The sequence below is a fragment of the Podarcis cretensis genome, assembly GCF_951804945.1.
Source record: "Podarcis cretensis genome assembly, chromosome: 7".
NCBI lineage: Eukaryota > Metazoa > Chordata > Lepidosauria > Squamata > Lacertidae > Podarcis > Podarcis cretensis.
Window position 1 is genome coordinate 55,535,043 of NC_137176.1, and position 26,294 is coordinate 55,561,336.

The following is a 26,294-nucleotide window of genomic DNA, read 5'->3' on the forward strand; positions in this document are numbered from 1 at the left end:
AAGCCCCCTGCTTTCTTTTGCAAATAGCACTGCCACTTTATCTTTTTTGTACCTAATGGAGACCTGGTAATTGACCACAAAAATGCAACAACATGTACGCTAAAGCTCACAACTTACACACTTAACTTTCCATACTTGGAAAAAATTTTTTGCCAAGCTTTCCATACTTGGCAAGAAAAATTAAAGAATAAATACCAAGGGGGTGGATATCCAGAAAAGACTCTGGCAATGCCGCCTGTCATTGAATGTGATGTGTTCTGACTATACAGGCAGTGACCATTTTAGGCATGTCCAATATGTGTGTGACTGCACATGTACACATCACACCAAACTCAAAGTGACCCAAAAGTCACAAAAAGGGGTAGAATGGGGAGTTTGCAGGCTTTTTCAATGGGTGTTCTGACTATACACAATTTCATGTAAGCGTGCAGTACCTTGGAACATAACCCCTGCACAGGTCACTGCCTGTATTTAAAATGTAATTGAACTTAAAGGAATGCAATGTTGTAAATTAAGATTTATAAGCAAAAGTAATAAACTGGTTTGAGAAATATAACTGATTGATCGATAAGAATGATTGTGAGGTGCTTCAAAGCCTATTTAGTTAGCTTGTCAACTATAAAGTTTCAGCATAGCTGATCACAGATAAAAATTACCTTAACAATCTATTGTTAGGAAATATAGGAAGTTAACATGTGAGAAACCTGCTTAGGAACTGTAGGAAAACTGAAATGCACTGGAAGGTCTGGTACATGTGGGACATCTGTGTGCAGAACAGTGTCCCTATGGGCTAAATATTAACCACTTTTAAATGTCAATCTCTGTAGAAAAACAAATTCTGAATACAGTCAGTGCCTGTAATGCTGGGATAATATTCCATAGGTTAAAAGAATTTTAACATCAACTAGTACATTGAAACAATGAGCACGCTATATATACCTCATTCTAAATAAGTATTTGGTCGTGCCAGTTCTGGACTTCTTGCTATGCCCATGCCACCTCCTTTCCTAAGGTGCTGGGAGTAAAGGGGGAGTGTCTACGTTTTAGATGGGTTTGGTTACTGAAGAAGCAGGCAAATTTCCTTGGGGCTAGGAATTTGGGCAGGTCTACTGTGACACTGAGGTTCTTTGGGGTCTGCAACTGGTACGTAGTGGCAACATGCTTGCCCACTGGTGGGTGGAGGGAGTCCTGCCCTTTTTGCAGTGAACATAACAATTTGTGCACCCAGATGCTCCCCCAAGTTGCTGTATGGCTAAAAGAGCGCAGCTAGAAGGGGGCCAGTTATGAGAATCATAGAGGAAGCAGCATTGTTATTTGCATGTCAGGGTCCAGCAAGGAGACCTTATAGAAGGGGATCTGATGAAGAGTGTGTGCAGCAAGTAAGCACATATCCACAGGTTACACTTTTGGGGCAAGGTAGGTACAGTGCACTTAAGTACTCAGGATGCTGAGTCATAATGTGAGTGGAGTTCATGGGCAGAGGTGGTACAGTTCATTCAATTTCCATGGGAGAACTCTTCATGCAGACTTCAGAGCAGGGCATCTGCTACTTGCAAAGTCATATTCTTTGCAAAGTGTCACACTCCTCCATGCTTTGGGCCATCTCAGGTATTTGCATGTTCCCTGCTTCTTTCTTCCAGGGCTCACATGCTCACTTTGCCCTACTCTGCACATGCAAACCTCATGAGACTCTCAGAGGACACAGCTACCACCGGTCTACATGAAGCTGATCGTTGGATCAGAAGAGGGAAACCCACTTAAAAGAATTGAAAAACTGACCCTAAAGAAGGCAAATTGCTGAAAACAGAACCCTGGATGACTGCAACGGAAAGCAGAAGGGTAAGTGATAACAGAAAAGAAGTACAGAAATAAATAGTACTCAGGTGGGTGGGTGAAAAAAGAGAACGGTGGTCAATAGCATCAGAGGCTAGTTATGAATCAATAATGGGGAAAGGTGTAAAATGTCATAGGGAGCACTCAGCCTCATGGCATAGCTATCTTAATTTCCCCGGCTTTACCACTGTGTGTGAAATAATTTCCTCTGATTTAGAATGCAAACTCTTGTCTCTTTGTTTTAGCACAGGGCATAAATCTCCACTTGTCACTGCCACCAGTCTCTGTGATTACTAACTCAGATCAGGCATACCCTGGGTCAATACTTCAGACCAATTCCTATACAGAAAACCAAGATCCTTTTACATGAGATGGAATATAAAGTCAAATGACTGAACCAGCACCACACTTAAAAGTTTTATACCATTAGATACTATTACATCTTCATGATCCCAAATAATCTTTCTGACTGCTTACTGTCCCCACAGAGCTTCAGCATAAAGTAACTGGACAATATAATGCGATCTCCAGCTGTGCTTTTAGATGGCCAACCAAATGACAAATATAGTGGTTTAGTGTGAAATTCCTTTTGATGGATGAGTTTTGGCAGGTAAGCTGTTCCATTCAATAGGCTTCCTCTCAAAAAATCCACAATGCGTTTAATTTGCAGGGGAATTGTACAGCTCTATTTTAAAAACTGGTGCGTATAAAAGTGAATATGGTATCAAGCCCATATTTTCTATGGATGTGTCGTCACAACTGTCAAATAATTTGGTATCTGAAGAAGTGTGCATGCACACGAAAGCTCATACCAAGAACTAACTTAGTTGGTCTTTAAGGTGCTACTGGAAGGAATTTTTTTATTTTGTTTTGACTATGGCAGACCAACACGGCTACCTATCTGTAAATAATTTGCAATTAGCAGAAAGGTATGTGATTTTATTTTACCCCCGATGTTTTATACATGCCCTGCAGAATGCAAGTTCAAATACATTTTAAAAAGATACTGATGCTTACTTAATATTTGCATCCATAGTTCAGAATCAGTTATGCTAGGATGGTATAGCCTTCAGTTTCAGGAAAGAGCCATGGTGCTTATACATTCACTCAAGCGTGGAAATAGATATGACACCTGATGAGCGCCATACCCCATAGTTGCTTTTGACTGGACTTAACCATTCAGGGGTCCTTTACCTTAATTCCATACTACGTAAGTGCTACACTTTCCTACAGTCTCATATTGTGCTTACATACAGCTCAGTATTTATGCATCCACATTTTCACTTGATCTGTGAGCAGACTAGATCTTCAGGTCAAAGTAACCCAATGAACTAATCCAGAGGCTGAAAATCAACTAAAATTATGGCAGCTGCTATCCTATATACCCTGGGCTCTCACTTTTTCACACAAGCACAATACCACATTAAAATAATGTGGTATAAGTTTATTGAAAGAAGCTTGTGGGAGTTTGATTTTAAGAACTCCTAAAATGTACATGTGTGCTAATAATCTAAAAAGGAGTACCACAGATAATACAGAAAACTGCAGTGCTTTTCTTTCAGAAGACTCAATAACAGTGCCAGGAGAATTGTCAAAAGTGGTATTTCATTCAACTTGTAATTTTAATTAGATAATCCTCACAAGTTATACTATTGCTAAGGAAGTGGCAAAGAAGTCTTAAAAGTTTACAAATTCATGCCAATAACATCCAAACTTAGGACTGAACTTAACTAACAGTTCCTACTTTTAAAAACATTGGGTGGAATGCAGCTAGTGTCTCAGCAGAGACATCATTTAATAGTTTAATTAAAGCAAGAAACTGCTAGGAGCTCCAAAATGTTCTCTCCAATCTGGAAGAATGGGAATTAAAATGGCAAGTGCAATTCAGTTTAAGTGTAAGGTGATACAAAATTCCTAACTTATATATGCTAATGACATCTGAATTGGTGGCAACTGATCAGGAATGAGACTTTGGAATGAAGTTGCCAAACCAGTGTTCAGTAGTTATGAAAAAGGGTGAATTCCACCTTGGAGATAATTAGGAAAGGGACTGCTAATATCACAGTCTATGGTACAACTACACTTGGAATACTATATACAGTTCACCTCAAAAAAGATATTGTAGAGTTGGAAAGGTTACAGATAGGAGCAACCAAAATGATCAAGGATCTACAACTACAAACAAAAGGTATAAAGGTGAGTAAATGGGGATATAATAGAAGTATACAGATTTATGTATGATGTGGAGAAAGCGGACAGGGAGAAATACCCTCTCTTTCATAGTATCTAAGGCCATCCAATGAAGGTGAATGTTAGAAGATTCAGGACAGATGAAACAATGCATGCACTTCTTCACACAGCGCACAAGATGCAGTGATGTCTTTTAAATATTAAGCAAATTCATGGAGTATCAACAGCTACTAGCCCTGATGGCTATATACTGCCTCCAGAGGCAGAGGAAACATGCCCTGAATACCTGTTGGTAGGGAGCTTAAGTAGTGAGTCCTACTGCACTCAGGTCATGCTTGCAGGCTTCCCTTGGCATCTCATTGACCACTACAAGAACAGGATGTTGGATCTGATATGCCTCAGGTCTCTTACATTCTTCTATTTAATCACTATTGGTATTATCAGACTAAGTCACAGTCGGAGTAGAGCTATTGAAAACAACTGACTTTAGTTATGATGAACTTAAATCCATTGATTTCAACAGGTCTATTTTAAGTATGACTTATTCTTATATTCCCTTTTTCTCAAAACTTACAAATACACATGAGAAGCAACACCACTTACCATTCCATAAGCAATCCTGAGACCTCAGATCATTTCAGCTCCTCCTTTTCTGGAACTGCTTCCATCCCAGCCAGGTTGGGTTTTAAGTTTTTTTGTGGGGAGGGGGAACTCTTAAGATGAAGGCGTCTTTCGGTTTGCTTTTTTACCCTCTTTCTCATCCCCCTTCTGTGCTACATTTTTAAGACTGTAAGCCTGATTTTTTTTATTGATCTGTAAGCTCTTTTGGCTGAATATCTGGTTTTAAAGATGCTTTAAATAAGAAATAAATATTAGAGAACAACACTAGAGAGGATGACAACCAGCAGCTATCCAGGCACAAAGCATGGCAAGCATCAGATGTTGACAACACCACCCTCAATGAAGGAATTATGGGAAGTAATGCACAAAGTATTGCCATAAATAAGTTGACTGTAATTTGTTTATTGAGCTAACTACAGTATCTACAGTAGATACTTCTGTAAGATGTTATGGTGCCTACATGCCAAACAAGGTATCTGGTCTGCCTTTGATACCCCAAACTACTATCACACTATCTTTCCATCACCCACCTAGAGATTTATAAGTCAAAGAGTAAATCTACATTTCACCACTCCCCACCCCATCCCATTGTTGTTACTTTTCAAAGTAAGTGGTACATGCCCACATTTGTTGTAGCCTTTAAAAAAACAGCAAAGTGGTACCCAGTCATAAATAAAAATAAAGCCATCTAAAAAAAAAACAGACAGATTTTAAAATAAACAGAACTAGGCAAGATTCCATACAAAATCAAGGATACATAGCAGTTTTCAGACATCAGTAAACACTCTCAATAAAAATTTAGCCCACCAAGAGAAATCTAACAGAGATGAGGACAGGTATACCTTAGCTGGCAAAGTGTTCCACTACGTGGGCATCACTGTGGAGAAGGTGCAGCCTCATGCCCTTGCAGCACTCACATCTGTAAAAGACAGGGCATGGAGGTGCTTTTAGCACTTGCTATTCATACCAGCAAGTTCCAAGTGTGCATTTTGCTTAAATGGTACAAGCTTATCCAACAACAAAATAGGCAACTGTCCTGGCAGCTGTTTTAGAAGCCTGAGCATATGCTTAGTTGGCAGACACTATTTTGCAGGTTGTGTTAATCACAGACTTTTGTAATCAAGTACCAACCCCAGTCAGATACTAGCCCACAAAATGTTTAAATATTATCAGATTGCAAACTAATAGAACCATTTGAACATTCTGTGAGCTACTTTATTCCATTATTGAGAGGTCAGTGGCAAACATTATCTGACTTGAATTGGTCCATCAACAAACTATGAAGCACAAATTAAATTCCTGTATATTTTGTATGTGTAAGACAGGATGGTGATCAAATGGTGAAACTTAAGCTGGACTTCAGCTGCTCTGCAAAACTCCAATCAACTATCTTATTTGAACCATATAGTCTCAATAGCACTTGGCAAATTCACAGTGCTTGGCAAATTCAGAGACAGAGCTATGAAATATTCTGTAAGTTTATAACCAAGTCTGTAATTCAGGAGAGTTCATCTGTAAGGCTCGAGAATGTGGACAAGGGGCTTGGAACAGTCAGTGCAACCATTTGCACTCTGGATGATGCTTATGGAGTGCTCTTCGGCCCCATGAAACTTTCAATGTGGAGTTCCTCAGGATTCAATCCCCACCTTTAAGCTACTGAAAACCACTGAGTGGGATTATCCAGAAGTTTGGAGTACATTGTCAGCAATTTGCTGATGACACACAGCTTTACTTCTCCTTTACATCTGTAGGTGCGACTGTGGATGTGCTGGACTGCCTTGATAAGGGACTGGGTGAGAGCCAATTCACTGAAGCTCAATCTAGATAAGACCAAGGCAATGTTAGTGGGTGGTTCCCTAGACCAGATGGAAGCAGTGGACACACCGCTGTCACTTGAGGCTCAGGTGGTCTTAGTGGCATGGAGTGCCTTCCATCAGTTTCAGCTAGTGGCCCAGTGCACCTCTATTTGGACAGGAATGGCCAAACTTCTGTTGTCTATGCTCTGGTAAACTCTAGGTTAGATTACAATGGGCTGCCTTTGTAGGTGAATTGGAGATTTCAGCTGGGACAGAATTTGGTGGTTAGGTTGTTCACCAGGGTAAGAAGGTTTGAGCATGTTACAACAATCCTGGCCCAACTGCACTGGCTGCCAGTTAGTTTCCCAGCCCATTTCAAAGTGCTGGTTTTTACCTATACAGTCTTACCTCGGGCTGAAGTAGCTTTGGGCTAAGTATTTTCAGGCTGCGTGCTGTGGCGACCCGGAAGTAACAGTACTTCTGGGTTTTGCCGCTCGTGCAGATGGTCAAAATGATATCACGTGCATGAACAGAAGCGGCAAATCGCGACCCGCGGGTTGCGTCCACTTCTGGATGTGAACGGGGCTCTGGAACGGATCCCATTTGCATCCAGAGGTACCACTGTAAAGCCTTAAATGGATCAGGACTGCAATACCTCAAAGACCACCCTCTCCCCATATGAACTGGCATGGACCCTGAGATCATCCTCTGATGCCCTTCTTCATGAGCCTCCTCCACGCAAGGTATGGAGAGTGGCAACATGAGAACAGGCCTTTTCTGTGATGGCTCCCCATTTGTGGAATGCTCTTCCCAGAGAATCTGGCACCTTCAATACATTTCTTTGGACACTGGGCAAAAATGTTTCTCTGTAACCAGTCCTCTGGCTGATTAAATGTGTTTGTGGAAGGCAGAGTTATTGGGTTTTAAAAATTATGTATTGTTGTCATTTTGTATTTTTATGTTATAAACCACCATGTGTTCTTCAGATGAAGGGCTGTATACTAATAAAATAAAAACATTAAAAATAATATCTCACACTAGTCAGAATTAGCATGTATACCTTTTCTGTGAATAGGCTCACTATTCAACTACCATTAGTTCTGGCATTAAAATCTAGTAATTGAAGATGGAAACATCTGAGCAGGTAACCACATGGAAAAGGTTGCATGGATATTTGATTACTCTCTTATCTAACACTTAGAATGGTACGAAATTACAGTGTATTTCTACAAATGCATAGACACATGTATACTTTTAGAAGGGCTATAAGTACCAGATTCCTTTAAATTCTTACTGAGGCATGTGTTTGATGAAACTTGGATAAAAACATTTGTTTCTGTTGAAGTAGCAGGTTTCAGTTTATTTAGTGAATCTGGTGGTGAATGTTGAACTATTTTCTTAAACGCAAGTCCCATTCCTGCTGAAAGACATCTAGGATTTCAGGTTTTTGTATGCATACATGATGTTATCACTGTCCTTGATTAGAAAGCACTTGGAATAGTGTGGCATAGCTGAATAATCTAACAATAAAAATGCTCTGTAATGAGCTTCTTGATAAGTGGGAATGTCAACCCAATTCAGATTTGTCACTTAATTTCAGGATGCTGGGCCCCAAATTCATTTATCCTCACAGAAACATTTGACACAAGTTGAGAGGAAAAACTTGCCTAAGTTAACTTAAACAAGCTTCATGACTGCAGGACTTCAAGCCTTGGAAAACTCACTTTATTCATTTATTACACAATACCAGTCAAAATTATACACATTTCTTTGATCATAATGAACACATCAAAATTATTTGCCCTAAGACTGTGTACTATTGTAGACAATCTTTCAGGCAAAACAGGGACTCTTTCATCATCAAGTGAAAGGGAGGGGCACCAACTGGATTCCAATTCATGGCTTCAACCCAACTAAATCACTGCAAAAATGAAACAACTTCTGTTAGTGCAATGACAGTTCCCTTCCCTTTCATCCAAATACCTCCCAGATCTGCTCTGTGGGGTTCCCTCAGCCCTCTGGAGCAGATTAGAGGGTGTTGTGGGGGAGGAGAGTGAGAAATACTGTTGCACTTGTGGAAACCATTTCACCTGCACAATGATTTAATTGGTTTTTATGACCTATAAAATGTAAGTGATCATATTGCAAAACGGAGTTATTGTGCACCAAAATAAACCAATTCCAATGGAATTTGGGACTGAATTCGCTGGATTGTAACAAATATTTATAGACCATCCAATCAATATAATTGTGAAAAAGAATAGGGCACCTGTTCGATCTCAACTAGAAGGGAGTTCTACAAAATTGGCTTTACAATACTGAATGCACAGTTCATGGTGGATAAAAACCATGCATTTGGGGACTCATTGGGCTGAGGTACCTCTAGTTGCACCATGGATCTTAATGGGGGTCCCATCGTTGAAGGGGGAACTGGTAATATAAGATCAAAGCTTACCAAGAAATGGTCTGACCATAACAATGGGGTTATCAGGACACCTTTCTCCATTTCCAGACTCTCACTCCCACCTGCCCTGAATCAAACACAAGATTGAGGGTGTGATCATCTCTGTTTGCCAATGACAAACAGACAGTCATGGAGGTTATAAAGCCAGCATGGATGTTTAGTCCTCAGAATAACAGTTCTTCAACACCACCTTAGCAAACTCAGTCCAGAAGGGTTAGTTGTACACAAGCAACACTCCCAGTCTGTCTTGATGGCCAAATAGTAGGCTCTCAAAGCCCATTCCAGATCAGGGAGGTTTATTAGCCAGATAAATGAATTATATGGACTATAACAACTCCAACTCACACATGTGTGTTTATCCGATTCAGCTGGTGCTGTAGAAAGTACATAGGTGAACACACTTTCTTGATATCTAGCCCACATATGTCTCAGAAACGCATCCCAGAATGGCTCCCTCGTGAGTATGGTGTTATTGCGAACTGAACTGGTGTTAAACAGCTTCATTGTCGGAGCAGAAGGCCCAACAACCAAGCTACTAGCAGACAAGAGATAAGGGAAAGATCAGAAAGGGACACAGTCTGTACATGGCTGTGTCCCTTTTTCTGCAAATGGTATGTCTGCTCTCCAGTGTCATAACTTCTTCTGCCTGTAACCAATGGAATCAAGGAAAGCCTACTGACCTCCCCAGGAACATCCCAGAAAACTATCATGACTCTGCTCCATCCACCCTTACAATATTAATTCTCAATATCCAGTTAAAAACATACAGGATTACCGTACCAACAGAAAAACACTCAACACAATCTCATCCAACCACTACCAGCCCATAATCCCCAAGAATATCTATACAAGCCAATTTTTCATTAATCACTTACTACCACCACCTAGCAGTCAATGCATCAAACCTATTCTTATCCCATTCTATTTCCACAACTGCCACACATACTCTCAAGCCACCCAGCACTCATACTGTAAACAGATCCCAGTTGAATCCTCCACCCTAGCTGAAGGATTCCATTATCAAGCTTTCACCTGGTCATAGGTGTAGGTCCTATCCCAACACTCAGAAGATTTGTATTCCAACTCAGGAATCCTTCAAATGGGCACATGCAGCCACTAAAACCGAAAGAATAGTGCCCTTGCACCTTCCTAAAGCAGAACCCTTGCTTTGGTGTCATACCCTTTAGGGTTGCCTCTGCTGCAGTACCCCACCACTGCAACTCACTGTTTTATGGAAGTGCCGCTTTATATCTCCATGGGTCCAATATTCACCACTGCCACCTCTGCTTGGTAGTTCTCTGGCAAGCGTTGCTATTTGGCAGATGGTCTCAATCAAGAAAGCAATGACGGTTATCAGGAGCTAGGGTGGTTAGGTGTTTAAACAAAATTAGGTTACTGAAACAAATCAGTAAGCATATTGGATACAGTTGACCTTTTTATTAAAGTAATTTATTTTCTTGTTTCAAACTAATCTTTACTTGGTAATGGATCTGGACTTTAGTAGCAATCAGCCCAGCCACAGACTCCTTGAGTAACTGTGGGAAATCATTTAGCCTTCTGTAGGTTTGAGAATTAAAAATATTTCTTCTCCACTCCAAGTCTCAGGATCAGAGCATGCTATAAAATCACAGTTTTTATTAATGATAACATTAAAAGGCAACTATCAAGCTATATGTATCTAATTACTATTAAAGTTGCTTGTTTGCTTGCTTGCTCAAACAACAACAGTATCCTTTCTCAATGGATTGAAATGCATTTTCTATCTGTTTATGGGAAAGTTCTTATACTTCAGTCTATACATATTTCTAATGTTGACACTGAAAAAAATACACGATCCAACTGCACTGGCATTTTCAATAAGCATGCAATGCTGTATCTGCTCTTTAGATGCATGGTTCATAGTTTCTTAAAAGTCCCCTAGAGGAAAGCGATTAAACCTGCATCAACTACACTCTCTTCCAACAAGCACAATCAGCTTTAACAATATCTGTTTGACTTGACAGAAAAGTTTAGTTCCAGAAAGTTTTTTAAATTGTTTGTACTTAGTAATGTTACTATTACTATGACTAATCTATTCTGAACATGCAAATAATAGTTTTGTGCTAGTTAAGAATACTAAATGATTTGCTGTGTAACCTCAATCAAAAATGTCAGCATTTTAAAGAAAACTTCTAGTATCAAAATATATACAACTATTTAATACCCAAAGCATATTTTAAACAATTATTTACACTCCAAATAATATTTAGAACATAATTTACCAGTTGTAAAGTTAACAACTGACATTTAATATTAAGTATAAAAATATTCCTACTCTTTTAGAATAAAAATGTTTTGTATGATTTTCTATTTATCTACACACACAAACACATATGAATGAGGTTCTCTTGGCTGAACAAATCTTGATCACCAGTACGTAACTAAAATATCTTTAAGAGCCTTCTGATAACAGTAGCATTCAGGATACGTTATATGCTATCATACAATACATATAACTTTATAACATATAATATATATCTCATACACTAACATAACAAAACAAGTTTCTTTCACTTCTCAAAATGTAATTGCAGAACATTGCAGCCATCTCTCATTAAGGAAACACATTGAAGAAAGAAACAACTATTCAAGAACATATTTAAATAAGCTTGGACTATCCCTATTGCACTTGTCAAATGGAAAAATACATTTTGTAACACAGTACTTTATTAGTTACTTGACCAGCACTTTGCAAAATTAACATAGTAGCTACAAATAAGTAATTGCTTTTGTAATTAAAATCAGAGATCCATGCTTAAAATCTGCTTAAATGGCAGAAATTCAATGTAACCATAGTAATTTTGAGTTTGATGTTATTGTGGGAGGGACATTATCACGGTATTCAAGATTAAAGATATGTTAAAAATTAATGAATCCAGTTCACCTTGTCAACATATGAATCAGATCTTAGCTTTTATAAAAGTAGTATTTGTCCATAAAAAAGCTGATAACTAATTCCTATTAAACACTTTCTAATCTGATTTCTAGGGATATTCTCCACAAAGCGACACTTTTGGCTCAACAAGTGCAAATAAGATTATAACAGCTTATGGCCAGACACTTTCTCCCCATGCTGAATTTCCTAATTTTTCTTTAAAAGTATATTTTTCTTAATTCTCTTTCTGTTTTCTTGTTAAGTTCTTAATACTTCATTTATTTAATGCAAGATGTATGAATTCCATTTTGAATATTATAGCTTAGTCTTAGAACACATTCAATTTAAAAAGAGCTGAATTAAGAAATTATGCTGTCTTGCAAATAACCTGCTTCATTTTCTTCTTGGAAATTATACCAGTTATTACTATACTCACACATTTTAACATTTAATGGGATATAGATCTGGCAAGAGATATGCATACATATGAAACATTCTGCTACTATGTACATTCTTTAATACAGCAAGTTTAGAGAATATATATTTAAACATACTGAGATAGGTAAAAAAACCTGTTTTTATAAACTAACTAATGTTAATATGACTGCATCATCTTTCCTACTTGTTGAATTCAGCTTACAAATAAAAAATCCCAGCACTCACATTAACTTTGATAACAATTTTGAAGCAAATTAAAGCACAATCCATAGATTATATGAATTCTAACAATTGTTCTGATTAAAGAACATGGCACTTTCAACTGATATAAACACTTTTTGGAAACTAAATTCTTAGGTATGAGATTCCAAAAGTTATTTTTGCCAAGTCCTAAAACATACTGAAAAATATATATGCAAAGGATAGGTAGCTAGTATATAAGATACCAATCAAACAATTATGTATAAAAACAAACATTAATATTTTAAAGGCTGACTTAGTGCAGGGTAAGACAGTGCACAGAATATTCTAATTGCTACTTATGCAATAGCAAATAAAATCTTTGCAATAGCAAAGAAAAATACTAAAATTTCCAATAAAGAAGCAACATATTCAGTCTATTGATTCTATTCACAAATACATGACATTTCCAAATCAAGAACTGAACTACAATTATATATATGTTTTCTTCCTAATATATTATCTATTACTGAAATGTTTTACTTGTTTAATGCAGCAACCATCCATCATGTGTTAGATTTCAAACACATATTGTATGTCAGATCAGTACAAAATATTACGTTGTTCACATATTTGAATTATTTTACATTGTTCTGAAAGGCTTTCTAAATAGTTAGAAATTGGTTAAAGATGGTCAACAGCTCATTTGGACAGCTATTAAATCTTTCTACTAAAACAAATGAATGGTTTATGCAGATATTTGCTTTCAGAAGCATACCATCAACATATATTCAGATTTTCCTTTTAGCACTACAGTATAGTGAACCACAAAAGGGGTTTGAAGACTATACCCCAAAATATAAGTTTCTTATAATCAAAGTAATGTTTCAGTATGCTTTTATGGTATATCATTAAGTGCATAAAATTGTCACTATTAGTGGCAGAGGATTTTACCACTACAAGGTGCTTTTCTAAGAGTACTCCAACTCCATAGCAAACTCTCAACATGAATAAATCAGCTGAATGCAATGAAGTGAGCAACTTCAAATATATGTATTAACAGAGTAAAATTGTGGTGGTGAGTCACCATTTTGACCAAAAAAAATGCTTAATAAGAAGATGACAATTAATTACAATTATATTTATATACACCAACATTTAAAACTTACAATGAAAAGCTCAAAAACTACTTTAGACTTCAAAGGTTTTGCTTAAGGCAAGTAGTGTCACAAAGTAGTTTGGCCAATAAGATTCACTCAAGACACCTTGGAATCTGTCTGCAGAATCTATAGTATACAATAATGGATCTACATTATATGAATTATAAGGAATTCAACTAATTTCATAGAACATTGTTTTAACCAATCAACTAAAATTATATGCAAGTGCTCCATAGTTTTAACAAAATAGTTCTCAAAGATAAATACAGCTTTATCAGCATCCATAAATTCAATGTTTCAGGCTATTTTTCTACTAACAGTTACTTTTCTCAGTCTCCTTACTGTTAAATGTATTACTGGAATGAGTATTCAAACTTAAAGGCATTAAATTTGCATATAATGGAGAACTTTCATGACAGAGGAAGAAATCAAAATTGTAATTTGTGCTTTCAGAAAAAATGTATTTCTTCCACAATGCTTTTACCATGATACTTAATAATTGTACAGCAGATCTGTATATACATCTAAAGATCCAAATGCAAGTTTTGTACTTCTGTATATCTACAAAATAGCTTTAAAATTTAGATTAGGAAAAGCCACCAGACTTCATGTGTTCTGACTTCTGAGCTTAACAATTCATGCCACAAACTTATTGTTATGGTTAATGCTGTGATAAAACGTGCATGCTGTATCAAATGTATTTAGGATAAGAACTGACTACAAGCTAAATTTCTGCTTATTATGCTAGGTGCACTTATGAACCTAGTATCTTAACTGGTAGATGAAAATGATCTACAAACACTAGTAATTCATGTGACATTCTTAAACCATATGGCATGCATCAGCCATTTGCCAAGTTTGCTTTCAGATATTTTCTATTTTGATTTAAATGATAACGTTTATGCCAAAAATAGAGTTGTTTTCAATAAAAAATAAATGTGTATACAACTCCATGTTAACAGATCAATGTTCCCCTTATGATCTGATTATTATTATTATTTATTAAACCTGTATACTGCCCTTCACCCAAAGATCACAGGTGATTCACAACATAAAAATACAAAATGAGAACACAAAATACAATAAAAACAAACCAATAATTATTACTATACAATTTGTATAAATCCATTCTCTAAGAATAAATGACGCCGTTTAATTTTGGGGACTGTGTCACTGGAAAACAGGGTGCTTTCACCTGAAGCCACAGGATTATCCAGGACAATAGTCCACTACATAATGCAATAAAGGTACAAGACATCTATGATAACAAATGATGAAATCTTATGTACACTGGAGAATCAAGCCCCTCAACACAGTGAGACTTATATAAGAGTGAATAGAAACAGGTTGCACATTGAGCAGAAAATTGATTTGGTATATAAAGAACAAAAGAAAGTATAACTGATGGAGTTTCTCTCAAGATTTGGTCCATCTCTTTGAGCAGAATACGTGCTAGCAAGAGTTTAATTTAGATTTAAATCAAGACAGTAAAAGAGCAAATCATTTGAAATGAAAATGTAATTGTGCATAAGAAACACAAGATCTGAGACAATAGATTTCCGAAATACCATTCTACTACCCAGCAGCATTTTAAACATTTAAGCCAAGTCTTTATAGATAACATTTCTTATCATGGAAGTCACACATTTATAAGTCAAAGATACAGCAACATCTATCATAGATGCTTTCTTGGAATCTGTTTCAATTAACAAAAATTTACTGTCCAACAAATAATAAAAGCACAACTATGTAAGATTTAACCTAAAATTAGAATGTATTTCAATAAAACCAAATCTAGAGACATTACACAAATCTGTAATAGCGCAATTTAGAACACTGCATGTATTCTAACCCCTTGAACATTGCAGGTTTGAAATTCAGATCCTTTGAACACTACTTGCAGGTTTGAAATATGAACAGGTTTGTATTTTAAATCAATGGAATGAAACAGAAGATATCCAAACAAGTTGTCAATGTCTGCAAAATGGCTTTAAAATTATACCATAAAGTCCACTATATGTCTTGTGTTCTTCCAACGACTTGAAAACTAGCAGAACATTATTATAATTTAAGCTATCTCTACACACACCATTCTAAATCCAAAACACAACAATGGAATTAAAATTCAGCCACCATACCAAAATCTTGAGTTGCATCACAGATAATAAATGCTAGGTCCAAACAATATCCACCAATTTCTCCTACAAAAGGGGTAAGCCAATCACTGTTTACACCTCAACAGCCCCCTTGGATTTAATGCAATCCACCAGGATAAGTAGCCACTGGCTTGCCTTCAGAGTTTGATTTATGACTTTACACTTTAACAAATCCAAGCCAACTTTAGTCAGAACTTCTGCATAGGTGAGCATAGCTAGAAGAAAAGAGGAGCTGTCTCTTTAAGATACCATGCTCTGTCCCTGATCCCACGTGGAAACCAACATCAGCAGCACTTTCGCGTTTAGTTCTATGTGATGCAAGTTGAGGCATCATTTTTTAATAAACATGAGAAAATTGCAGAATACATTCTTCCCCGGAATACAAAATAGGTGCAAAAGCATGCTAAAGTAAGCCCCGGTTCTCCTCCAAAAGTGTGGTCTCACTATGTGTATTTTTCATTTTTTTTCTACGGCACGTTGCTTCCAATCCATACTACTCTAACAGAAAGCACTTCACAGAGAGTGGACACAAACACCGGGATCCTTAGGCAACGAAAAGGTACTCCATAAATCGAAAATATTTGCTCTTTTTGCATTACATATCATAATTGGGTCGGGAGAAAAGCAATGCATAGGTATTACATTTCGCGCCACCTCCCCCCCTTTCCCCCCACATGTGCCCCCCAAACAAACAAAGGGCACGAAAACGAAGGTACAAAGTTGGCAAATGCAGCATTTATCTCCTGTGCAATCGCTCCTCGTTGCCCCAAAGTTGTGCAGCTCGTGCATTCCCACCTCCCACCACCATTCAAGGGAGAAAGGGGATTTTCACGTTTTCGCATTGTCGGGAACGAGCTGTAAAAGAGCTTTTGCCTTTCCAAAGCAGTCATCAACAACAAAAATAGGCATCAGTTTTAATTCCTTGCTCTCTGAGAGCTGAAACCCCGACGTGAGGGGACGCGGGGTTCAACCTGAACTCTTAGGGGAGAAATCGGGGGACGGAGACGATTTGGGGCATTTTTTAGGATTTTTTGGGGCTATTTTTTATTTTGTTATATGCCTCGGTTCTCCCTCCATTTTGGTTGTTTATGATACTGACAACAAGCTGTCCCTGCTCTCTCTCCAGATCTCTCCTGCTTCCAGTTAGAGGAACCCCCCCCCCACCTCCCCAATACAACCCACCCTCCAAACGCCTTCCCCAAACTCCTCTCTCGTACCCACGCAAGAAGGGAAAGAAAAGCCTCCGCCGCCGGTCCAAGTCAAGCGGGAGGCAATCTAGTCTCTTGATGGGGTGGGGTGGGGGGGAAAGGAGAGAAAAAAACTTTTGTCCAATAAAAAGCGGGAGGAGAAGGGCGCTGCACGCCCCAAAGCGACTCGGGAGCCCCCTAAAGCTTTGGTCGCGGGGTCCCCGCCGCCCCGTCCCGAGAGTGCAACCCGCCCGCGACATTTCTGCGCAAAATGTGGCCGCTTTGGTGCTACGGCTGAATTTATATTAATTTTCTCTCATTTTTTGGGCACCGCGGGCTCTTAATGTCTTCCGCTCCCTCCTCGCTGCTGCTGCTGCTGCTACTGCTGCTGTCACTATATTCAAAGCACAAGCTCCGGAGCTCGGCGGGGGGGGGGGGGGGAAGAGAGATAGAGAAGAGAGAGACTCTGAGCGAGGAAAGCGGGGTGGTGGGGGGGGGCTGGGGGCTTCTCAAAAAAGTTTCTGCAAAACCGCCTCCCCGTTTGTATAACAAGAAACGAGGGGGAAGAAGGAGGGGGGGTGCGATCCTCTCAGTGAAAACCTCACTGAAGGAGTTGGGGGGGGGCGGAGGAGAGGAGAAACTCTAAGTCCGAAAGCTGAGGAAAGCGAGGCTTTCTTTCGAGGGGCTGCTCCCGGGGACCCCGCGAGAAGCGCGACGCAGCCCAGGAGTGCAGGGGAAGGAGATGGAGCCGCACAAACTTTCCCTCATCGCTGCCGCTCCGCTCTCCCCCCCTTCTCCTCCTCCTCCCCCTTCAGAATTTAAATAACCCTAATATTTCCCTGCTGAACCCCGGCTCCTGACCCCCAAACCCGCAGCAGACTCACCGCGGGAGCCTCAGCATCCCCTCAGCGCCCTCTTCCCGCCTTTTACAGGGTTCTCCGATTTTTCTGTAATTTTTTCCCCATATTTCGGGCTGGACGCGGCGGGCCTGGAAATTGTTTGCTTTCCCCTCTTTCCAGCAGCCATTGTAGTGTATGCGCTGCGGTGCAGCTCAGCCTGCCGCACACGCCGCGCCCACACCGCCAGCCGCCCACACGCGCCGCGGGTTGGACACCTCCCCCTGTCACTCAGCCCTTTGGCCGCACCCTGGAGGCGGCCACTTCGGGGCTCGCGGCTCGCCCCGTTGGTTGGGCGGGACGCCGCTCCGGGAAGGGAGAGGAGGAACCGCGCGCGGATTGGCCCGGCGGCGGCGGGCTCGGAGCTGTCTTTCAGAGCGCCTCAGCGAGAGCGATTGGGTGCTGGGCCTGTCAGTTTCGGCAGGGCTGCGGGGCAGTAACGGGGTAGGCTGCGCCGCTTATAAGGTGGCTGCCCAAGCCGCTGACGTCTTTCGAATTGGAAGCGAGTCCCGAGCCCGCGAGTCGGTTTCCCTCACGGCGGGTGAGGTGAGTGTCTCCTCCCGAGGAGCCGCCTGGTCGCCGGGCGCCCGGTCCGGCCTCGCCGTGGCAGCGCCAACCTCCCGCCCGCTCCAAAGGGCAGCGCCAAACTCCCGTCCGCTCCCTCCGGCGCCTGGCTTCGTTGCCGGGCGTGCGAGTTGGGAACGGAGCGCGGCGGCGTCAGGCCCCGCGGCTCCACGCGGAGCAGCCCCCGAGAGCTGTCGCTAGGCTAGAGGCTCGTGGAGGGCGGCGGCGGCTGCAGGCCCGTGCAAGGCGCCCGTGGGTGCGCCCAGGTGCGCCTCCTGAGGCTGCTCCGCCCATCGCTGCCCTTTCTGTGGCTGGGCCAGGAAGCGCTTCCTTCTCCTTTTTGCCCTCGGTGGCTCCCGACATGGCAGCTGAAGTGGGTGCGCGGGGTATGGGTGTGTAAGAGACACGCGGCATGTTGTAGCTCCCATCCCTTATAGCTAGCTGCTGCTCCAGGGCTCGGGGTGGGTTGGGCGCTGCAGCATCCACACCCTCCAGCCCATCCGCCGGGTGAGACAGGAACTAAAGAGATAAGGGTGGGGGGCGGTTTGGCTCCCCCGCCCCTTCATTCATTCATTCATTTTTCTTTTTGCACCATTCTTATGTTGCATCGACTCTTTTCTACGTATTCCAACGCTGGCATCTGTAGAGACTGCCTTGAGTTCTACTGTTTCAGTAAATGGTAGAGAAAGCAGCTTAGCTGGGCCTCCCTGAAATCACTTGGTTGGAAAGGGACAGTATGTTAGACTGGAGGGGGGGATCCTCCAGATTGGCAGTCTTCTGTGCATTAAGGTAAAGGTAAAGGGACCCCTTGGGGACGCAGGTGGCGCTGTGGGTTAAAGCCTCAGTGCCTAGGACTTGCCGATCGAAAGGTCGGCGGTTCGAATCTCTGCGGCGGGGTGCGCTCCCGCTGCTCGGTCCCAGCGCCTGCCAACCTAGCAGTTCGAAAGCACCTCCGGGTGCAAGTAGATAAATAGGGACCGCTTACCAGCGGGAAGGTAAACGGCGTTTCCGTGTGCGGCTCTGACTCGCCAGAGCAGCGATGTCACGCTGGCCACGTGGACCGGAAGTGTCTCCGGACAGCGCTGGCCCCTGGCCTCTTAAGTGAGATGGGCGCACAACCCCAGAGTCTGTCAAGACTGGCCCGTACGGGCAGGGGTACCTTTACCTTTTAAAGGGACCCCTGACCATTAGGTCCAGTTGCGGACCTCGCTTTGTTGGCCAAGGGAGCCGACGTACAGCTTCCGGGTCGTGGCCAGCATGACTAAGCCGCTTCTGGTGAAACCAGAGCAGCTCATGCAAACGCCGTGTACCTTCCCACCGGAGCGGTACCTATTTATATACTTGCACTTTGATGTGCTTTCAAACTGCTAGGTTGACAGGAGCTGGGACCTACTGATAGGCAAGCCCTAGGCTCTGTGGTTTAACCCACAGCTCCACCCGCGTCCCGGTAATAGTGCATTAGTGATAGCTTTATTCTGTGATGTTTCTCCAATGCTACTGTATTATTGTTGTCCAGAGGGGTTATTATAGTGCAACAACAGCAACCCAAATTATGAATAAATGTTTTAATTGTTAGTGTCTTGGATTTTATTGTGTTAATTCTTATTCTTAGTGGGTTGTGAAAAGTTCTATTCTGAACAATTTTTTTGTAGGGTAGAGGGCACTGTGAATGAGGTTAAGAATCAAGAGGGTGGTGTCCCAAAAAAATTGGGAACCACTGTTCTAGATGAACATCTAGGCTACTTAAGCTATCGGTACCTTGGGTTGTGTGTGGCCTTTCACTTTCAGGAAACAATCTATTGGTGTTAAAGTGTGGCAAGTTCTTTTCTCCAACCTTCTATATAAGCAAACCTGTCAAAACCACATTGAGTTGTTTTTTTTAATTGACATGGTTTTGTACTTAGCACATTATTTTTAGGCTTTCCCCCATCCTTATGAGACAGACACCTTCATTGTAATCTAGAAAAACTTGGGACTGTTATCCAACAGTTGAAAAAGTTGCTTGTGAGAGAGAATTAGACAGATAGCATCATTTCGATGCAATGATAAACTAGAGTTTCACACTCCAGGAATGAGCCTTTGCCAGCTTTGGACTTAAGCACACTCCCATCTGTTCTCTTCTCCATTGCAGCCACCAGGAAGAGATCAAAAGCATTTGCTTCCTGTCATAAACTACCGTAACCAAGATTTGTCAGTGTGCACTGGGATACACTGGGATTCATTTTAACTTCAAATTGAGGCTTTACAATCCTGGCTTGTTTGGATTTGGATAGAACAGTTAAAACTAGCTTCAGTTCTTTGTATGGATATAACAATGCACAACAATTGAAAATGAAAGCAAATTCTTCTGAACTGCGTGAGATACAAGTCTGAGGCTCATCAAGGTCTGTTTCCATAGCACTGAACTATGGTTTAGGCCTTTCATCCAAATAAGGGCAGGGTCATGTACCTTGCCCCTTCTGTGGGAAAACTGCAATTTACTGGGATTTGAAACTGGATTTCAAGTGCTAGTTTAAGAGCTGCCTTTTGAGGGATGCAGTTTTCAATTTAGAGGTGTGGTTGGCAGATGTTTTAGCTGAAAAGAGGAACTTGCTGAATGACTACTTTAGGGAGCTGGTATAGTAGAGGATCCACTCCTCATTCCTAAAGTGTGCCAAGAGGGATAGGACTATATGTAGTGTTTAGCCTCCATAGACAAGGTTATCCAGTTGAGGAAGCTGTTTAATCTTTTGTGATGACTGCACGAAAAAAAAGCCTTGTGGGTTCCAAAGCTTTCATCTTTACTGATAATACTCTACTAATAATTATAATTAATGACTGCCACCTGAGAGAAGCAAAAAATATTTAGGTGTTTCAAAACAAAAAAGACCTGAGGTGTAGAACAAATGTAAGAACAAATATATGTTGTCAGCACATTAGTATGAATGGCTGTGTTAAGAATTTAAATTAAAATGCTTAAGGAATTGTAAGAAGGTAGATTTGTTCCCATATATCTAGACTTGCATGCTTTTAAAAAATGAAACCAAAGCTTAGAAGGTGAACCAGGGTTAGAGAGCACCATTGATGAGAAAGTGGTTTACAAATTTAACAAATATTCAGATTAGCTGGTGAACAATGTATGTATTTTAACCAAAAGTTTGGAATTGTACTCATTAGAATACAAGCCTCCTTGGATGTGTGACTTGGTCTAGTCATACTGGCCAAAAAAATAAATCTAAATTCTCTCTGCGACCGTACTGTTTCTTGTTTCTTGCCTTGCAGATGTTAGTAGTATCTTGCCAATATTATTTCTGGTAAGATTATAAAAGTAAGCAGGTTTTTAAAAGTGCTGTTCAGAGTGTTTTATGAAAGTGTATTTAGTTCTCTCATAAAGCATACTGAGTCATGGATTTTTAGATGATGCTGTGATAATGATGGGGAAATCTGAAGTGATGATGTATTGTAAAATATGCTGCTGGCACCTAGAATCTGAAGTATTCTTCCTTTTTTCTAAAACATGATTTCTATTAAATATTTTCCATAATACAAAAAAATAGCAGCTACAAAAGATACAAATAGCACAAATAAAATAGAGTCCTCTCTTCAAAGTAATTCTTAGCTCTTACCACTCACAGAAGCTCCTCCCAGCTGTAGGATCTTTGCTTTCTCCTCCCAGCCTCTCGCCCTGAGAGACCAACATTTTTCTTATTTGAAGTATTCTTCCAGCTCTACTTTGAGGAATCATTTCTAGCCAAACTGAAGCCTATATGTTTCTAATTACAAATATCTACATTCTCTTCAAATAATAGTTCGGACTTACGTTAGTAATATGTTTGGGGCAGGGGTGAGGAGCCTATGACCCACCTGATGTTGCTGCACTACATTTTCAAATTTCACTGGTTTTCCACTGAATGCAGTAAAGAGAAATGTGAAATCTATGAGAAGTAAGAGGAATGAATCTTCTGTTATATCAAAATCTTGCCACCATATTGCGGGAGGGATATGGTTTGCACTCTCCCTGATTACATTTTTTAAGAATTTGAAAGCACTTTACTTACATAAGTCCTAAAAGTATTGCTCATTCAGTACAGCATCACAGTCATAATTTTCATAAAGACATGGTTTGTAAAAACTTGTGTTGGGTCACATACCAGCTGCAAGGGGCCACCAAGTAAGGATATCGTTCAGACCATGGCTTTAAGCTGGTTAACTTAACAAACCACAGTTCTAGCACAGTTACAGTTGTTGCTCCATCTCAGAAAGCTGTTAGACCTTGAAGATTGGAATGAATTTATGAATGCTAAGCAGATGGAAAATGAAAGCAGACTGACAGCTTTAAACTATGGCTATGAATCTTAATCCTATAAATTCTAACAATAAAGTAAAAATAGTGGATTTCCTATTGTACATTTGTAAGTGCAAGCCATGGTTAGCACAAAACCTGTGATAACATCTGCATTGAGCCAGGAGCAGCACTTTAATCTCTAGCCTTACTATTGTTAAATTATAAGAGATTTGCAGAAGTATGAATTGGCTGTGAAACAGTAATTTAAAACATTGATTTAAAACATTAATTCAACTTACTGAAAGACAAAATAATTAATAATGGGCTATTCAGTTGTGCTTTCTAATTTTTCAGTTTCAAACCATGGAAAAATGGGATTTCGCCCCAGTTTGAGAGTACCCTCATGACTCTACATAGAGGTGACTTGGCTGGAACTTGTATTTTCCTGCTCACCTTAGCAACCCATTTAGCTGCTAGCATTGGTCTGCATTAACACATAGGATGGCTTTTGGAAATTTGATCTCTGGATTAAATCTATAGTTTTGGTGGTGGTATATGAAGATAATATTCAAATGTTAAATTTTGGGGTGAGAACCTATGTGCTTCCCCCCACCTGCAAAAAAGTACTGCTGATAATATGCACTGCTCCTTGGAAAATGCCTTAAATCCTAATTAAGAGAAAGCCAGTTTTGCTTTTTAAAACCTCCTCCTTTCTTCTAGGTGTTATCTTTAAAGTACCACCACAAACCAATATCTTTATGCCTAGAAAATTGCAACGTCTTCGAGATCATGACGTAAATCCCTGCCTTGTGGTAAGAATGTGAATTGTAGTAAACAGATTCTTTTTGTTAGTATTATTATGTAGTTTGAAGCTTGCAAGTTATTTCAGTTGGCTATACACTATTAGGCATTTTAAAACATTGGAATAGTTTTTGTATTCTTGTAAAGTTCCATAAATAGAACCAATTTGTTGCCATCTGTCAAAAATGCCTTCTTAAGTACAGACTAGTACAGAATTGTTTGTCACTATAAATATTTTCCTTTTCATTAATAAGGTATTTAAAATTATCAAAAATACCAGCCAGCTGGAGAACAAAGGATACATACGTAAAGTATCAAGATTTTTTTTTTGTTCAAGCCACACAGTCTTGATATTTTTCTGTCTTGTAGTTTGAGGTACTGATTTCATTTGACAACACTGAATCATTAAATAGTTCACCAGAGAATAGGATTTATTGTATTTAACAAGTACATATGTCCTAATTGTACATTTTTGAGACAAGTCAAAGGGAGAAAGAAAGATAATCACATCTGTGGTCCTTAAAAAACCACACCCCAAACACCTATTAACTCTAGGAAGGAACATAGTGATCCTTCATCATTCATTGCAAATGAGTGAAACAGAGCCATTTTTCTCCTACCCCACATTCTGTACTAACTTTTTTCTTTGTTTTTTACAGTTGTTTTCTACAAACTTTAATGTGAGGGGTAGGATCCCATTAAATTATATAATCAGTTAGTTTAAGGCATTCTTAGTATTATATGGTCTGAAATACAGAATGATTTCATTTCTTGTGTGCCTGGTAGGCAGATTGGATGATCCCCTGGGTTAATAAGTTTTGGTGGTTTTTTTGTTTTTTTTTAAACAACCATCACTCTTGCATTTGCACATTAGTTGAAATGTATTTCTTGGCACAGATTGTTGGGGTTTTTTCCATTTGGGAAGTAACTTAGAGGCATCCTGACTGCTGTTAATGACCTTCATCTAGATGGCTGAGCACCAATCTATTTGAACTTAAAACTGCAAAGCAGTTGGGAGTCCTTTCTTCATAAGCTTCTCAATTTCAGGGTAATCCTAATGGGCATTTCTCTCTTAGGTACTCAGTGTAGCATGACTTGCTTTCTTCTAAATATGCTTAGGATTGCAGTTTTGAACCAATCTTCTGAGGAAGCAAAATGAGTACCACTTAGTTCGTACATACAGAATTTCAGCTTTGTTGTTCAGCAGCATTTCAACTAGTATGTGTGGCATTTAAAACATGTGGGAAGTTAATATTTGTCCCCTATTGACTTTTTAAGTGTATCTTGTTTCATATTCAAGGAAGCAGATGCCTCTAGCAAATGTATGGATAAGAATAACTACAATAGAGATGCATGCACCCTGTACTTTTTAAAATACAAGAGCTGCAAAAAGTTTTGGGTAAGTAGGCTAATCACACTGTAATCAGAATGTTTGTGGTTATCCGTGGTATTTTTTTATATCTGAACTTGCAAGATCATGGAAATGGGTTTAGCACTTTAATTAGCCATTGATCCTGGAAAAGCTGGCAATTTTAACGAGGCAAGATATTTTAAACACAATTATGATGGTGATACTCACATAATCCAATTTCTAGAATTTAGATGCAGACCCCAGTCCCAATAAGAGTACAAGAGTTGCCTTACCCTAGGCCTGCAGGAGCATATGCTTTTGCAGCCAACTTGAGAAATAGATCAAAACTAGATAGCATTGACTTCATGTGAGACAGTGGACTCACAAAGTAGAGCTAGCCGGATGCTGTTATTCATTACAGCAAAAACACTATTTCCATCTTTGCCCAGGTAGTAGCTCCTCAAGCTGACATCCTTGCTAAAGCTGCTAGCACATCTCTAGCTCTTCCTTGGTAGTAAACTAAATGCCCATGTATGGCTAAAGAGGGAAAGTTAAGGCACAGTGCTCTCCAGGCAGTTCTAGGAAGTGCAAACAGTCCAGTTCAGATTTGTGCAAGAAATCATTTCAGGACCACGTTCCATTTCCAAACTGCTCGATCGTTGCTAGTGTGGATCATTAACAGTTCACTTGATTGAATTTCACTTTAGATATCTGATACCATTCTCCTTTAACCTGCTTCGCTTTGAATCAGTCTTTGCCATCTTAATGGGCTTAGCTATGCAGGAAGTTCATGACTATTTTGAGTTAACATGACTTCTCCAACTATAGACTCTAATTAAGCGGAATATTTTTAGCAGAGAAAATGCTGCTTTTAAATTAGCAAATACATTGCATTTTATGTGCAAACTGGTTTTGGTAGGTTGTCCCCTTGTACCTTTGTATTGCAGCATAATTCTTGTAACCCAGTGAAACAAGTAGGGGAAAGTTGCCAATATATCAACTTTGAAGACAGCTAGACTTCCAGTTATCTAAATATTTAAAATACTTATTTTGCTAATAATGAAGATAATTTAATTCACTGCCACTCTGATTCTCCGTATTTCTAGAATGGGATCGTGATGCAGAGAAGAAAAGATGGAATCAAACCAGATATGCCTACAGCAGAAGAGAGAGAGAAGATCCTGGCATCAATTGGAAGAATACCGTACTGATTGTGCAGTGTTACAGTGGTGTTGTTGCAAGCAAGGCATTCTGGAAAGAATGTTGAAAAACACCTTTAGACTAGGTGGCTATTGTTGCCACCTTCTTAAACACCTTTGTACAATACCCTTCTGAATAATAATTTAGGCTATTGCCTCTATAAGCTGGTTTTTATTGAAACGAATGCAGAAACCTGAAGCCTTGATGACTATCAGAAAGTAACTTACATGGCATGTAAGAGAAACATTTAGTAATAAATCAGCCTTTTTAATGATGAAA

At 39.9% G+C, this 26,294-nt stretch overlaps 2 protein-coding genes across 24 annotated transcripts in view; one reads left to right on the plus strand and one right to left on the minus strand.

Moving 5' to 3' along the window:
- Positions 1 to 18,040, minus strand: part of PLAG1 (PLAG1 zinc finger) — a 34,708-nt gene extending 16,668 nt beyond the window's left edge. For 3 of the 22 annotated variants that reach the window (XM_079984635.1, XM_079984639.1, XM_079984634.1), the window contains exon 1: positions 17,824 to 18,040. The gene's annotated coding sequence lies outside the window, so the exon portion shown is untranslated. The other 19 variants (XM_079984636.1, XM_079984629.1, XM_079984637.1 and 16 more) reach the window with 15 other exon arrangements.
- Positions 1,644 to 26,294, plus strand: CHCHD7 (coiled-coil-helix-coiled-coil-helix domain containing 7). Of its 2 annotated transcripts, XM_079984686.1 has the most exons (6): positions 1,644 to 1,839; positions 2,322 to 2,443; positions 16,258 to 16,311; positions 23,384 to 23,475; positions 24,765 to 24,863; positions 25,922 to 26,294. In XM_079984686.1, the coding sequence occupies exons 4-6, from the start codon at positions 23,422 to 23,424 to the stop codon at positions 26,024 to 26,026; spliced, it is 258 nt and encodes an 85-aa protein (XP_079840812.1). In that variant the 5' UTR covers positions 1,644 to 1,839; positions 2,322 to 2,443; positions 16,258 to 16,311; positions 23,384 to 23,421; the 3' UTR covers positions 26,027 to 26,294. The 2 variants fall into 2 exon arrangements, with proteins under 2 accessions (XP_079840812.1, XP_079840811.1); XM_079984685.1 differs by lacking the exons at positions 1,644 to 1,839; positions 2,322 to 2,443; positions 16,258 to 16,311 and adding an exon at positions 18,228 to 18,381.

Bases quoted from the DNA above. Each gene is read 5' to 3' on its own strand.
- CHCHD7 (XM_079984686.1), top strand. From the start codon at position 23,422: ATGCCTAGAAAATTGCAACGTCTTCGAGATCATGACGTAAATCCCTGC. The intron at 23,476-24,764 runs GTAAGAATGTGA...TTCATATTCAAG, and splicing joins ACGTAAATCCCTGCCTTGTG to GAAGCAGATGCCTCTAGCAA. The intron at 24,864-25,921 runs GTAAGTAGGCTA...CCGTATTTCTAG, and splicing joins AGAGCTGCAAAAAGTTTTGG to AATGGGATCGTGATGCAGAG.